General features: G+C 43.2%; 1 protein-coding gene across 1 annotated transcript in view; it reads left to right on the top strand.

The window, feature by feature from the left end:
- The first annotated feature begins 7,584 nt into the window (after window positions 1-7,584).
- Window positions 7,585-14,406, top strand: part of nfatc2a (nuclear factor of activated T cells 2a) — a 36,544-nt gene continuing 29,722 nt past the window's right edge. The window contains exons 1-3 of the mRNA XM_036533060.1: window positions 7,585-7,944; window positions 9,089-10,001; window positions 11,786-11,951. Coding sequence (XP_036388953.1) covers window positions 7,800-7,944; window positions 9,089-10,001; window positions 11,786-11,951 — 1,224 coding nt within the window. The 5' untranslated portion in view covers window positions 7,585-7,799. The remainder of the gene's footprint in view (window positions 7,945-9,088; window positions 10,002-11,785; window positions 11,952-14,406) is intronic.

Below are 14,406 nucleotides of genomic sequence, written 5' to 3' on the forward strand. Positions count from 1 at the left end.
TTCACGTTGCGAAGGTACCCAGCTAAGAACAGAGGTTGTTTACAAAACTGTTGCTTGGCAATAACATTTGCCCCCACCTTGAAATTACCGCTGGCTCCAAAAAGTGAAATCTAGAGGTGTTATACTCGAAACTCTCCCCTCCCAGTATGACTCCCCACTCTCATGCCATGCCAGCTCGTCTTATCTGATGAAAGCCCAGTCAGCGTGTCTCTCCATGTGACACCTTCCACAACAACTGTTTAGGTGTGACTTCAGCCGCCGTTTCGATCTGCCAAAAAGATGCACCTTTACCCCACAAGCAACAGCGGGGGAGGAAAGGAGGTGGGCGAGGAACGTCACATGGTAGTTAGCCGGGCTCCTCAAGGTGAGTCCTGTCCACAACTGGGAGGGGTGCAGGGGGTTCGTCACGGGAATCTCCGCTGGAGGTACATTCCGCTGGGTGTGGACGTGGAACATCGTGGAGGGCCGATCCGCAGCAATGGTTTATGCCAGGGTGAGCGCGGGATTCTCGCCGCTGATCCCTCCCCTCCCCGCTTCTGTGCAAACAAGCTCTCTTCCCGCCTTTGTGCGGCACTAATCCTGCCTCATGTGTGGGTGATGGAGCCCTGTCAGAATTAAATTAGGAGTTACATACGTGGGACGGTTTTGTTTATATTCTTCTTCTTTTTTTTTTACTACTCGGGCAAATCGTTTGAAAAGCTCACATCGTACTGAAGATGGAACATTCCAACTATTGATTAGCTTGTGTAGGTGGACTGAAAGGATGCATTCCCCATACACATGAGAGTTTCGGCGGAACTTGCGTTACATAAGCTGGCTGCTGCATTCCATGTATGCAGCATACATACACTGTGTGATGCGCACTTTCTGTAATTATGGAGAAAGTTTTGACAGAGGTCGTGAACCGAAAAGGGAGTGCCCTTGGTGTTATTTTCTCCAGAGGACGCCTTGCTCGTGTGATAGAGGGCTGCTGACATGCCTTTGGTGTCACCTCAGTTCCGGGTCCCTCGAGACAGTGCAGTAATAGCCCTCAACTAGCAGGCCCGTTCCCATGGACATGTGACCCAGCTGACGTTCTGCAAAGGCAAATTCATGTGGTCAGGGGAGGAAGTGTACAGTATACTAGTTTTTAGAATGAGAAGATAAATAACCTTGCATGGGATGGCAGCCGTCTGTGACTCAGAGCATAAATTATGAAACATTTTTATAGCTGAGTGGGAAGGGGTGTGGATGTGGCACATAACACATTGTTGATGGACATGCACATTGGTACATGGAATGAGAATGACAGTCTGAAGTGGCTAATCAACGGAAACAGTTCCTTATTACTATCCAATTTAAACACAAAGGGCTTTGCCCTTAACTTTGGGGAACATGTTTAAGCAATGTGCAGTGTCTTAGTTTCTTATTTCACTATTCTTATTTCTTATTTTCATTCATTGGTTCACCAGGGACTGGTGAACAACAGAGGGAAAAACTCTGTGCTAAATTTGGTACCAAGAGTAAAAGACAAAGCGCATTTCAATTTGATTGAATAGGGGCACAGTGTGGCCCCCCCTGGTACCTGACCCATCAGTGCTACCAAACAGGACTGTAGGGCATCGTATGTTTATCCATCCATCACTGGCTTTGCCAAATACTTCTGCAACGATGTTTGTTCAGTTGTGTCAGCGACAGATTCCATAAGCCAAGCAATTCTGAGAACGATAGTGGAAGGAACATTACATATATTAATAATGTCATTTTCTGAATTTGTCAAAAATGTAGCCCATGTCCACTTTTCCCCTTCCTTCCCCGAGCAACCCGAAGAAAAGCTTTCCATGAGACGTGATATAATACGGCATTTCCATATCAAAGTTCCACTGCTCCGTCCGAAAAGCTCAAACACACATGTTGCCTGTGGGAAAAAATGGGGTAATGCTTAAACCTAGACAGCGTTGTCTAAATGCACTGTTTTACAGTGATGGAAAACCCTGCCTGGACTTGGAAAAAGAGGGCTCCTCGAGCAAAAACGGAAGTGCAAACTCGGCTGTCTGGACGGGCGCAGCTTTCCCCCCTGAAACCCTTGCTGCACTAATTTGCCCATTCATAATTTGGGTTGCATAAGGGTTCCGTAAGAGCGTTGGAATGCAGGCTGCATCTGGTGGACGAGGCTTTCGACGGGTAGCCCGGGACGTATGTTCTGAATTCTGCGGTTTACTGTCATTACAGGCAGCTAACTAACCCAATACTCCTCCAGAACCCCTTCATCGCGTCATCCCCATGTCAGAATTCAAAGAGGAGCGCTGATTAGACTGCACTGTAAAGACTTTCCAATACGTCATTCCGGTCTGCATGTCACTAGTACAAATTGCTGCGCCATTTTAAATAGAGGGTACAGTATAGGAGGTCATCCACAGTTGCTGTCATGCATAAAGATCCAAACTCCTCAAGGACATTTCAGTTTCCTTGTTTTGTTCTACCATTTATTTTACATCTCCTAAGAGCTGCAATTATTCAGCGTGGGATTGATTATAATGAGTGGCATGCCAAACGCTGAAAAAGTATTTCCAGGAGCTCCACTGCTGGATGAAGAAAGTTAACCTTAAGGTTGGAGATGTAGATGAAGCCACTTGCCAAGTGAAAATGAGAACATGCATTAACTGGCAAGAAGTGGATGCATAAAAGTTAGGAATTTGCAAGATTTGTGGGAGCAGGTGCACATATTTCTTAATTAAAGTAATATAAAGATTTGTAATTTTTTGTGTGATCTATAAGTGGTTTTTGACTTTGTTTCTGAGTAAATTTGGTCATTGTAGTTCAATATTGTATTGGTACAGGTTTCTGGAATCATATGCCATGCATGTATTTCACCTTTATAGAATCTGCTAATCTTTGCCCCAAGCAATTATATATTTGCCAAGCCCATAAAAATGTTCTCTTAGAATTTAATTTGAAAGTGCATTAAGTACAAAACAATGTTATTAGCTAGTAGATTTACCCTTAACCTTTGTTGTGTGATACTTTCCTTGAGACCACATTTGGACGTGTGACAAAAGACCCAGCTATTGTTTAATTAGGCACAATGTGGAGAGTTAATGTATACACTGCGAAGTGTCACTCTTGTGGTATATCAATGTAATGCCATTACCCAGTTCCCCAGAGCTGCTCAGAGTAAATGCTTAATCCCAAAAGCAATACAAAATGGGGCTATTATCCGACTCCATGCTTAAAGCTGGAGTAGACTGCCATTCTGGATGCAGTTGTAATTGTGAAGCCTGATTGAGTTTTCCTTGGCTCCTATCGATGCCCCAGAATTTCACAACTTCCTGAAATGGGCAGCAAAACCTCGGTGCAGAGTCAAGCTGTTAACGTGCTAAATTACATTTTCTTGAAACATTTATAGCCAGGGCTTACCACCTCTCATTTATCTGAACTGGCCTGGCTATTTCCAAGGTTATATATTTCAGGACGGCTGTTTCTGTGGATGATGTTCCATGTGTGACACACAAAATGATTTGGAAAAACTCCACTGAAAGTGTGTTGAGAGGATGTGTGTAAAGGGGAGGGGGTCATCTGGATCAGAGCTGGAGCAGAGGACGTTGCTGTGGCTGGAAGGAAGGCCTCTAGAATCTGTGTAGAAGCAGATATGAAGCTACTGTGCGCCATTGTTTTGTGGGGTATATCGCTGGTCCATTTTTAAAGTGCTACATTAGCGCTTTGTTGATACTGTGTCAGATTCTGGCAGACACTGAGCACACCACGAGGATAGCTCTAAGATTTAGCTTATGCTCTGTGCTTCCAGAGCTGATAGCATTTGCGACTTCCTGGCTTCATGTGACACACAGATTGCTGAGTATCACAAGGTGCAATATGTTTATGCAGGAAGTGGATTTATAGTAAGTACCAGTATCTCCCCTGGCAGAATAATTCTACCAGATAACAAGAGTAATGTCTACTTCTTTTAAATATATATACATAAATGGATGTGCAATCTGTATGCAATCAAGTTCTCTTCTCCAAGCAGTGACATTAGTATGTCTGTACTTTAGAGCTTTTCTGATTTCATATATCTGCATATTTTGGTTCGTTTAAACTGCAAAATGATTATAAATCATGATTAATGTTCAATAGGTAACACATGTGTTTAAAATCAACAGCCCTTTTTATAAAGTGTTAGAACAGGACTGCAGTGTTTTGTGGCAAACTATGAAAAAATGAAGAATGATTTAAAATACTTGTGATACAAGTAAATTAAATTACACTAGTAAAATAGTTATTTACCCAAGTAGAAAGATGCACACATACATACATACAACTCATATAAAACTCATGTTCTGTAGAGCACTTGAATGTCTGAAGGCAAGCTAGGTTAATAGGTTCAAAACTAATAACAAGCAAAATAAGAAAAACGGGAGACTGTCCATTTCAAAGAATGGAATATAGGTCACATGTAATCTCATGTGAAAATGGGCACATTTTTAATTTTTAAAAGCCTTCTGTAGGTTCAATTTACGTTGGAGTCGGCTTTATTTAGGACATTTTTTCCGTTCACTTTAGGTCATCGCCCCATTTGTGAAGTCAGGCTGACCAGACGCACGGACGATTACACTAGAACAGAGATATTCCATTAGAAAATGGATAATATTGGTGGAAACTCTGAAGTCCACAAAATATTCCATGTGCGAAAAGGCGAGTATAATGTTACTGAATCAATGTATTTTTTCCTCGACCTGCTTAAAACCATAAGATTATGAAAGATGCTCTTATGTTATTCAGGTTAACAAGCCAAGGTGGTTTAGTACCTGTAAACATTCAAATGCGGCAGTTGCCTACTTTTATGTATATATTTAAACATTAGTCCTGTTTTCACTTTTCTCCCCCTTCAGTAATTTTTCATCCCTACAATGAAGTTCTTGTGTGCCACTGTCTGAGCGAAGCCGCAGAATGCCTTGGCGTAGAGGCTGGAGACGTCATGGATTCCAGAGTGTGGGCTTTGCAGGAAAGCCCTGAGTCTCCGAGATGGATCCGCTCCAGGTTGCCACGGCGACGCGCATAAACAGGAGGAAACACTGAGGGAATCCCGTTATTTTACAGCATTCGACCATTATAAACATTCAGAGCAGGGAAGGAAGCTGCTCTTGAAACTAGTAATCCTCAGCGCGAGGAAAGAGTTCATACCATTACCATAGCTAGCTGTTCTATTTTAGCTCCTGCCTTTTTTGCATTTAAAGGAGTATTTGCCGTCTATTCCGAACTTTATTTTCACTTCATTCAAAGTAACTTTTTCTACAATGTTTAGGTGAAGACTTATTTTTTTGCTAATTTTTATAATTGATTTCATTTCATTTTTCAAATGTTTAGAGAATCGTGGAGACTGGCGCAGTATCACACCATGAGGTCGATGGATCAAGGTATGGATGGCGCGTGATGAAGTTTTGTGATCTGATAATCTGGTAATCAACCCATTTGATTTTAACGATTTTTTTCAAATGTACATGTTCTTATGAATGTCATATTTTATGTAGGCTAGGTGGCTAGCTTCCAAGTCGACATGTGGCTAATATGTTTATGAGCATGAATGTATTAATTTTAAAATAGTTATGATAAATAGTTATGTTCAGTTGTGCAAACTGTGCGATGATATCGATGTGGCTGTTCTGAAACATAGTCATGCTCCACTTAGACAGATACGCCTTTTAACAATTTAAAATCGCCCTCTGGGTAATCGAGGTACGCGAGAGAGAACACCAGCATCCTTTGTAAGGTCATGTTTTACGTCATCGACAGCATATAAATGTGGTGTTTCTAGCACCTTGAACATTTCAAGGGTTCAGGGGTGCGCGTAGCCCATTAAAATTGCACTGTAGTAACAAAACCGTTAAAACGACCCCTTAAATAAAACGCCTTTTCGGAGCTCCTTGATTTCTGGACTCGGGCCTGAAAATAAGTAATTTACAACGATATGGACTTGATGGATTTAGAGTCTTTTTAGTAATTCACAAGCGTAGTGTGGTTGGAGCTGAGAGATTTTTTTAACATTTAATGTCCTAGTAGAGAGTCAGTTACCTAACTGTGAGCATGAATCTGGATTTTCAGAAAATATAGTGTTGTAAGGCATATCTGCACTTTCATATGCAGACCAAAATTCTGCTCAGAGACGCCCCACACATTATCCCTCTAAACCTTACACGACTGCGGAACGGATTTATGCCGTTCATTGAGGAGGACTGTAAAGTGCGCGTGTTATTTTATGTAGTCCACGCCTACTGTTCACTGATCTGGACAGACAGTCGCTTGAGTCCACGCTTAACACAGGCGTGTCTGTGATTTTAGCCAAGCCATATAAAATCAGGTCCTTTTGATTTTAAGATAATTTCGGTTGGGACTGTTCAGCAGACGCATATATCAAAACACAAATAGATAAAACTCTTTCTGCTGGAAAAGATTAAGCAATTATAAGGTAGAGAATGCTCGAATTTCCATGAACAGGGAAGATTAATATCCAAGTGTGTCTGATTACAGTGCCACGTGGGATTCATTTCACTACAGCATTAATGGAATATTACAACTTAGACCCTACTAAGATATATACTTTACAGACCTCAACAGTTACCATATTTTTCTCTGTTTATGCGTCCACTTTATGTGTAGATCAAATAACAGGAGAACGCGAACACGTATATTCGCTTGATTCATGACTTGCAAACCCTTTTTCTAAAGAGGTGTTGCGTAATGATCTTGGTTTAATTCTGTACTGTTAACATTTTTGTCTAAAATGGTATTTTAAAATGAGTCGTCATAATGGGAAAGTCTCTCTCCTCGCTCTGCCTCATTAGGAACGTGGCGCAATAACGTGCCAACTTTGAGGATGCGCGGTCTGTTGCAGCTCTCCGATTCATTTTAATACCGTTTGCCTGCCAACCTGGAGATTGTTAACAAACATTCTGCACAACAGGAGGCAAAGTTTCTCTGGGCAGATGTTAAAGGATTTGTCCTAACGTTATTATCCCACGAGGGCTCTGTTCCTGGTTGTAGGGGCAGGGTTGTTTCAGTCAACGAGGATCCAGAACCCATCTCCCTACATTAAAATATTTACTCCAAACAACTCGTGTGTTTCCTCAATGTAACAGGAACTCTACAAGTACTCCCCTCCTATCCCACGGTGTATTATGATTTAATCTCTAAATGTTTTAGACATAGTCTGTAGTATTGCTGTTTTACACATACATACACGTACATTGAAACGCTTGCTACACCACGTGTTACGGTTTGTCCAGTGTTTTCGGTTCAAACACCCAGGGGGCAGTCGCGCATAACAGTTTAACTCCTTCCCGACTTCAGAATACCAAATGATGTCTAACAAAACACATATAAAACAATAATAATAATAAAAAAAAAAACATCTAATTTAACGTGTACGGACAGCTTACAGTTATGATTATAGCAGCAGCCGTTCTCCAACTGATCATTAGGAGGCGTGTGCACTCCGCTTTTGTCACCTTGGTGTATTTATTTACTTTATGAACAAAGACACGCCTTATCTACATGTGGTTAAGTTGAAGTAGGAAGCTGCCATTGTGCCGCTTGTCAGTTTCGCAGCTTTTTGATGCAGCGCGGGCGCTAGTTCAAACGTTGCGTTCGAACAAGTCATTCCCCCCTAAATCTGCTCCACCAAGGGAACGCCTTCGTGTTACTGTGCAGACAGATTTGAACTGCTTTGAATGAAGATCAGCGCGACTTATATCGGACCCCAATTTATGTCGTTTTATATCATATTGTGATTCGATCGTAAACCTTTAAGGAGAAAAAAGAGACAGATGACCTCGATTTACGAAGACAAGGACCCTAGCGCTTTAGAGTTAGCAGAGGAGCTCAGCCAAGTAAACTGCCAGGATGAGCTGGACTTCAGTTACCTGTTCGAGTACGACCCACCTTGCGGCGATTTTCCGGGGGAAGATCAAGGTTCGTATAGCCCAGAAGAACTTGGTTAGAGTGGAGTTTCAGACGTTTTTTTTAAATGATTTTTTAAAAACCTGTCAATCTGCGTATGCATTACCTGATTATAGATGGAAATACTATAATAGCAGCCTATTCAAATAGTAGTTTTATTCAAATAGCACAGTTATCTTTATGTTACCGGTTGCGTCCAACCAGTTTTTGTTTGGTATTCTGGCGTTTTCCCATGTCTGTTGCGAAGAGATGTTCTGTAATGTAATAAATTCTTCTATATTCACTTGGACATTTTGCGTTGCAGTGACTTGGTTCAACAAAGAGCTTCGATGTTAAACTCAGTCACATGTGATCTTAGCCCTACTAGCACAGGGACACGCGCCGACTTCCGCTACATCCACCTGTCCAAGCCCATTAATTGAACATCATCATATATGTACTTACAATACGAACCAAGTAATTATTTATTATCATCAAATTATCATTTATTTGATGCACGCCAAATTATTTTCAGAGTAGTTTTTATTGAATGTAATGTGTGGTGGTAAAGACAATGGTAATGTAGAATGAAAATTATGAAATGGTTATTGTGACCTCTGCATACTGTGTGAAACTGGCCATTGCGTTCACCTAGTTTGGCTTAGTGCTGCACAAGATAACCCAGATCACTGTAATATAAGATGAAATTTGAGTCAGTCTGTTACTTTGTTTACTGTATAAGTGTCCCTGGTTGTCAAAAGTATGCATAGACCTGAAAGAATGAACAGAATCTAGACACCGAATAGACCATATAGTAATTTGAGGCTGCAGAGCACAGACGATAATGGATATTGCTAATCTCTCAATCAGAAAAAGTAACAAAATTGAGTCATACAGATGATAGTTCATCTGTCCTGCAATGTAAATGTAAAGTATTTCATGTTAAGTAAATCATATGGATCAATACATGGATTGATGAGCTATTTACATAAAAGGCTGACATCAAAAGAGCAAATTAAAATAACATGTAGTCTTAATCTGTAAAAATGAATCTGCCTATTTTAACATCTGTGATATTTTTTGAAGAGAATTTGTTTGCCTCAAGCCTTCATCATGTCTTGGCTTGTAGAAGTTGCCTTTATTGATCATTTTTCCTCTGTGCTCTGTTTCTCTGCAGATGAGCCCAATCTCTCCTCACACAAAATCCTCAGTCCTCCCTCGGGTTTGGGCTACCCTCTTGAGGAGGCCTACGACATCAAGTCTCCTTACAACAGCCAGCCTCCCCCCGAGGCCCTCGCAGGTTACGAGCAGCATTCAGACAGCAAGAACTACCAGGAAAACCCCAGGACGGTCGGGCTTGCCGTGAGTCCGCGGATTGAGATCACGCCCGTGCCCCTGTACCACCACAGCAGCGGCTCCCTCCAAGCCCATCCACTGAATATCAACCCCAGGCCCACCCTCACTGTCCCCGGCCACGATATCCTGGCCCACCGCGAGCCTCCTTGCCTTAGCCCCGCGAGCAGCAACTCCTCCACCAGCTGGCAGTCCGAGAGCTTCTCCCCCTGGACGTCGCCCTGCGTCTCCCCCAGCAACGGCCAGGCAGTGGGGGAACTCTGCCCCCGCTTCCAGAGCATCCACACCGGCTCCCCCCGCACCTCCCCGGGCACCTCCCCCCGCACCAGTGTGACGGAGGAGAGCTGCCTGGCCCCACGCTCGCCGTCGCCCAGGCCCGGATCCCGCTCCACCTCCCCGCAGGGCAAGCGCACCTACGACATGTACAAGAACCCGGGCCTGGCTGCCATGCACCGGTCCCGCAGCCCCTCCCCCCACAGGGCCCCTGAGGAGCCCCAGGCGGGGCATTACACCCACCCAGCCGGCCTGCCCGACGCCACCAACGGCTTCAACAGCGGACCGCACGGTTCCATCCCCACCAAGATAGTCAGAACGACCAACCCCGCCTACTCCCTCTACCTGGACAATCAGCCAGAGAGCTACCTGGTGCCCTGTGGTGACCAAGACGTGAAGAGCAAGCCTGGGGCGGAGTCCTTCTTCGTCATCCCACCCATCTGGTCTAAACCGCTGGTCTGCAGGTAATGGGAGGGCCAGGCCTTGTGGCTGTGTGTTTGTGTGTACCTTGTGCCCTTCCTCTGAATGGCAGAGTCCCTGGCCTAGATTTATGGGGTTCCACCAGAGGTTCTGCTGCAGATGATGTCAATAGCAGGAACTATGTTAGTGAAGCTGTCAAGAGGTGGCGGCGGCCGCATGCTGTACCTGTGGGAACAGGATGCACAGTCTTCATACAACCATAGTGTTTTAGCAGCTTGTCTTCCTTAGGCCATTTCTCTATTACCTTCTGCATATACAGATGTTTCCTGAGCTGACTTGGTAACGATAAACAGTGTGACCACAGATCCCTCAGATTGGTTTTAGCTTTGAAGAAAAGTGTTGCTGACAGCTATTTCTCATGAAAGAAAATGCTGCAGACATTAAGTCTTAGCTTGTTTGTCAGTAGTGAGTCTAGTGACCCTTTACTGAATATTGGGCCTGCTGGGCAATTACCTGAGAGAGAATCGGTGGCAATAGGTGACAGGTCATGCATTCTCATTTTGAATCCACTTTTAAAACATTGAACGATCTTTGAATCTGGCCTTTATATTGCATGTACTGGATATGAACTTTGTGTTTATTTGAAAAGAATATACTAACAGACTGGAAAGCTGAGAACCCAAGATTTCTTTGTCAATGTGTACAAATACACTCCCAGGCTGAAAGGAAATAGCATCTCTTCTGATGTCTGGGATTGGAAACAAATAAAGACAGTGATGCTGTGCAATGTGATGAGCAACAAAGCATAGAATTACATCTGACTTTTTAGGTAATACTGCATTGAAGGCTAACCACAGAATGATGCAGGCAGAATCTCCGTCTTTAAATGAAAAGGATCTCGTGTTACATCAAGATGGAGAAATCAGGGCAAGATAAAAAGAGCCTTTCAACATTTCAAGTCTGAACTACTAATTTGATGTCATTACAAATAAGACATCATTTTAGATGTCTTTTTAGGGCAATCCAAACCTAATGCACTTCAGCCTTAAGTATCAGTGAGAAATTTAAGGTGGTTTTGAGTGATATTTTGCCAAAAGAATAAAACAAAGTGCATAAGAAAGGAACTTCCTCAAAATGGCCATTGAAAGTCAAGCCCAAACCGCAATGCAGTTCAGAATGAATTGATCCCTTAATTCACCACTGAACATATGTGATTCATCTGTGGGTGGCTTCTGAACAAAATGAAAGTCAAAGTAATTTGCCTGGCATCCCAAGCTTAAAAGACGCACACAATAGAGCAATCATAAGCCCAGACGCAACGTTTTTCCCGTCTGTGGAAGTTCAGATGGTGCGGCACGTTTCTAGCCAGTTGCTTGCATGCAATCAGACCTGCAGTTGCTCATTGTAATATCAGTTAGAATGATGATGTGCAAAATGAAGATTCGCCAAAGAAAACATCTGAAAAATATTGCACTTTTTTAGCCAGCTTTTTTTGCACCACTTTGCATGAGTGCTCGCTTAATGCGAAAAACTGTTCCGCTTTCAAAGTGATGAACAGTGTGATTTGGACTTATATTTTGTCTCTTTCCACATAACAGTATGCTTTAAGTGTAGAACTGCACCAAAAAAAGAGAGGATGTTCTGCATAGAAACACACTAAAAAAACAGCAACATACCTCTTGTCCTACAATAGTCATTAGACAAAGTTATGGACAAAGCACAATACAGTTACATTGAACAGGGGCCTGTTGTTACCATTAGTAGTTGCTTTCTGGTGTGGTGGTAGTATTGGATGATAGCGACCTGCTGGCTGTTTTTTGTTCCTCAGCTTTCCTGTGACGGTGCCGCCCCTCGAGTGGCCTCTCCCCAGCCGCAATGACCAATACGAGCTCCGCATCGAGGTGCAGCCCAAGCCTCACCACCGCGCCCACTATGAGACCGAGGGCAGCAGGGGCGCGGTCAAGGCCCCCACCGGCGGCCACCCGGTGATCCAGGTAAGCCAGCCGCTGCATAGTGATGTGCGTGTGGCCACGCTTCCTAGTCATGGCGTGCCGTGCACCTCTGTGGCCCTGGGGCGAGGTTTATGAAAATGACTATCTCCACGCTCTCCGCCCTGTCAGCGTTCACCCCCCCCCCCCCCACACTCCCCCCAGTTGTGCTCCCTGGAAACGCCCCCAGTTGACCATTCCAAGGCATCGGGCACCATGGCATGGAAAGAGAGCGGGATTTAGCTCAGAGGGTACCCCTCTGCCTGCTGGCAAGGAAACACAAAGCCTAGAAGAGTTTAAGAGCTACGGAAAATGGAAGCTTAAACCATTATGCAGATTTAGAAGCAATGAGAGTTTATTTCAATTCAGCAATGCCTCCTGCTCATGTCCCACTTTGCGTTGCAGTTGCACAGTGCACTGCTCAAAATGATATTAGGATTATGATGAGATTGACTGGTAGCTGTCCGTTTCTTAAGGGGCACTTGCAGTTGTTAAAAAAATGCCTGAAAAGATTAAGAGAAAGCATTTCAATTCATATAAGGAAATTTTTGATATAGTTTACTGCAAGACTTCACCAAACTGCTTTAGCTGGTAGTCATGAGGTGGAATGTTTTTTCAAAATGTATATTTTGAAAAATAACATTTCCTGGCATTTATTTGTTTCTTTTATGTCACAGTTAAAAGCTTAGCTTGCGTTGACGTGTCTATTTTTGCAGTAAATGCTCTGTGTTTGAGTTTGTGTAATTGTGGATGGAAAACCTGACTGCTGATAATGGAAATGGGTTGGAAATTAGCCAAACAGGAACAGTCTGAACATAAATCTGCAGCAATACACCAGAAACAATGCATACATCCATTCACGTCAGTATATGATGTTACAGGACATATGCCTTTGGGTTTTTATCCTGACATGTCCAGTCTGACTCCTTTGAATTTCTGGATTGTTCTCTCAGTCTTGGTTATTGACATTTATTTACATGTGAGACACCTGTATCCATAGCAACTTGCAGTATTGCAACACACTACATTTCTGCATATTATCCATTTATACTACCGGATATTTACTGAAGTGGTACATACAAGGGCAGAAGGAAATCCTGAGAAAGGAATTGAAACTGTAACCTTGTTACAAGCCCAGATCATTAACAGCTACTCCACACTTGTAAATCTTGACCCCACACATAAGCAGTTGGTAAAGGCCACTAATTAATGTGACAGTACATTTCCTCACACACTCTATGAAATTAGTAGACTGCAGTTTGCCATCAAAACATGCTTACCCACAATGCATTGGAATATTCATTTTTCATACCAGTAATAGGCAACCGAAGCCTTGCCAGTGTTGTTGAGTCAGGCTGTTGGGGGGGGGTTGGGGGGAAGACTGGAGGCTGGGGGCTGAGTGAGATCATACTTGGGGGGCATGGCCGTCAATACGGAGTTTATGAGTTTTATCTGGATTGAACCCTTCCAATGCGTTTAAAACTAACGCCCTACTTTTCTCTCTCAACCATATGTTTTCCACTGGGTTTGTAGGCTCCAGCCCAGAGCAGCCATTGGCAGTTGGACTGCTTGACTTCATTCTGTTTTGATTGCTTCAGGTCCCCCTGTGTATGTGTGCGTGTGTGTGTGTAACCAGGTCGGAAATGTTGTGCATGGTAGCCATCGCTAAGTCCTCCTCCCAGAGAGAGCCTGCCAGCTTTTAAAAATAGCTGAACGCACTGGCTGTCTGTCCGAGTACCAGAGCTGGGGGCTGGAGCGATGGAGCGAGCGCCTGTTGTTAATGATTAGAGAGCGGACGTCATTTCACCGAGGTCACGGCCTCCTGCTGGAAAGACACCATCGCGGAGTACCGATGCATCGAACGAAGCCGCTGCTGTCGTATCCGCCAACTTTCGCCTCGGTATTTTGAAGTTCAGTTCTGTTTTGAAGAGACACGAGGATAGGGAACTTGACCTCCACATGTCCTCATCTGGTGACACCATTTAGGCAGGGAAATTGTAAAATGTGGAACCATCTATGGTGACAAAAGAGAGGGTAGGGCTGCCATATGCAGCAAGACTCAATAAACAAAGGTTTTGCATGCTACTCAAGTATGCATCATTCACTAAAATAGCAGCAGGTATCCAATTGAGTACACTGAGTGTACATTTTCAACACAAATGGTGTCTGTGTCAAAAAGACAATTTTATCAGTTGATACACCAAAACCTTAATTACACATCATTAAACAAAATGAAGGATTAAGTTGGCATACATTTTACCTGCTCACTCATCTAAATCCTTAATTACAATATCTTAAACATTTCAGATGATTTCCCAAAATCATTTTTAAAGGGTCGTCATTTCACAATGTAAGGTTTTGGGTAGTTGTTGTAGTGCAAACAACAAAGTGAAAACTATAGTTTAGTCTCATCCTGGTCAATTGTTCATAAGTATTATACTTTTCAGACCATGCATATCTG

This window comes from Megalops cyprinoides, chromosome 7 (assembly GCF_013368585.1).
Source record: "Megalops cyprinoides isolate fMegCyp1 chromosome 7, fMegCyp1.pri, whole genome shotgun sequence".
NCBI classification, from domain to species: domain Eukaryota; kingdom Metazoa; phylum Chordata; class Actinopteri; order Elopiformes; family Megalopidae; genus Megalops; species Megalops cyprinoides.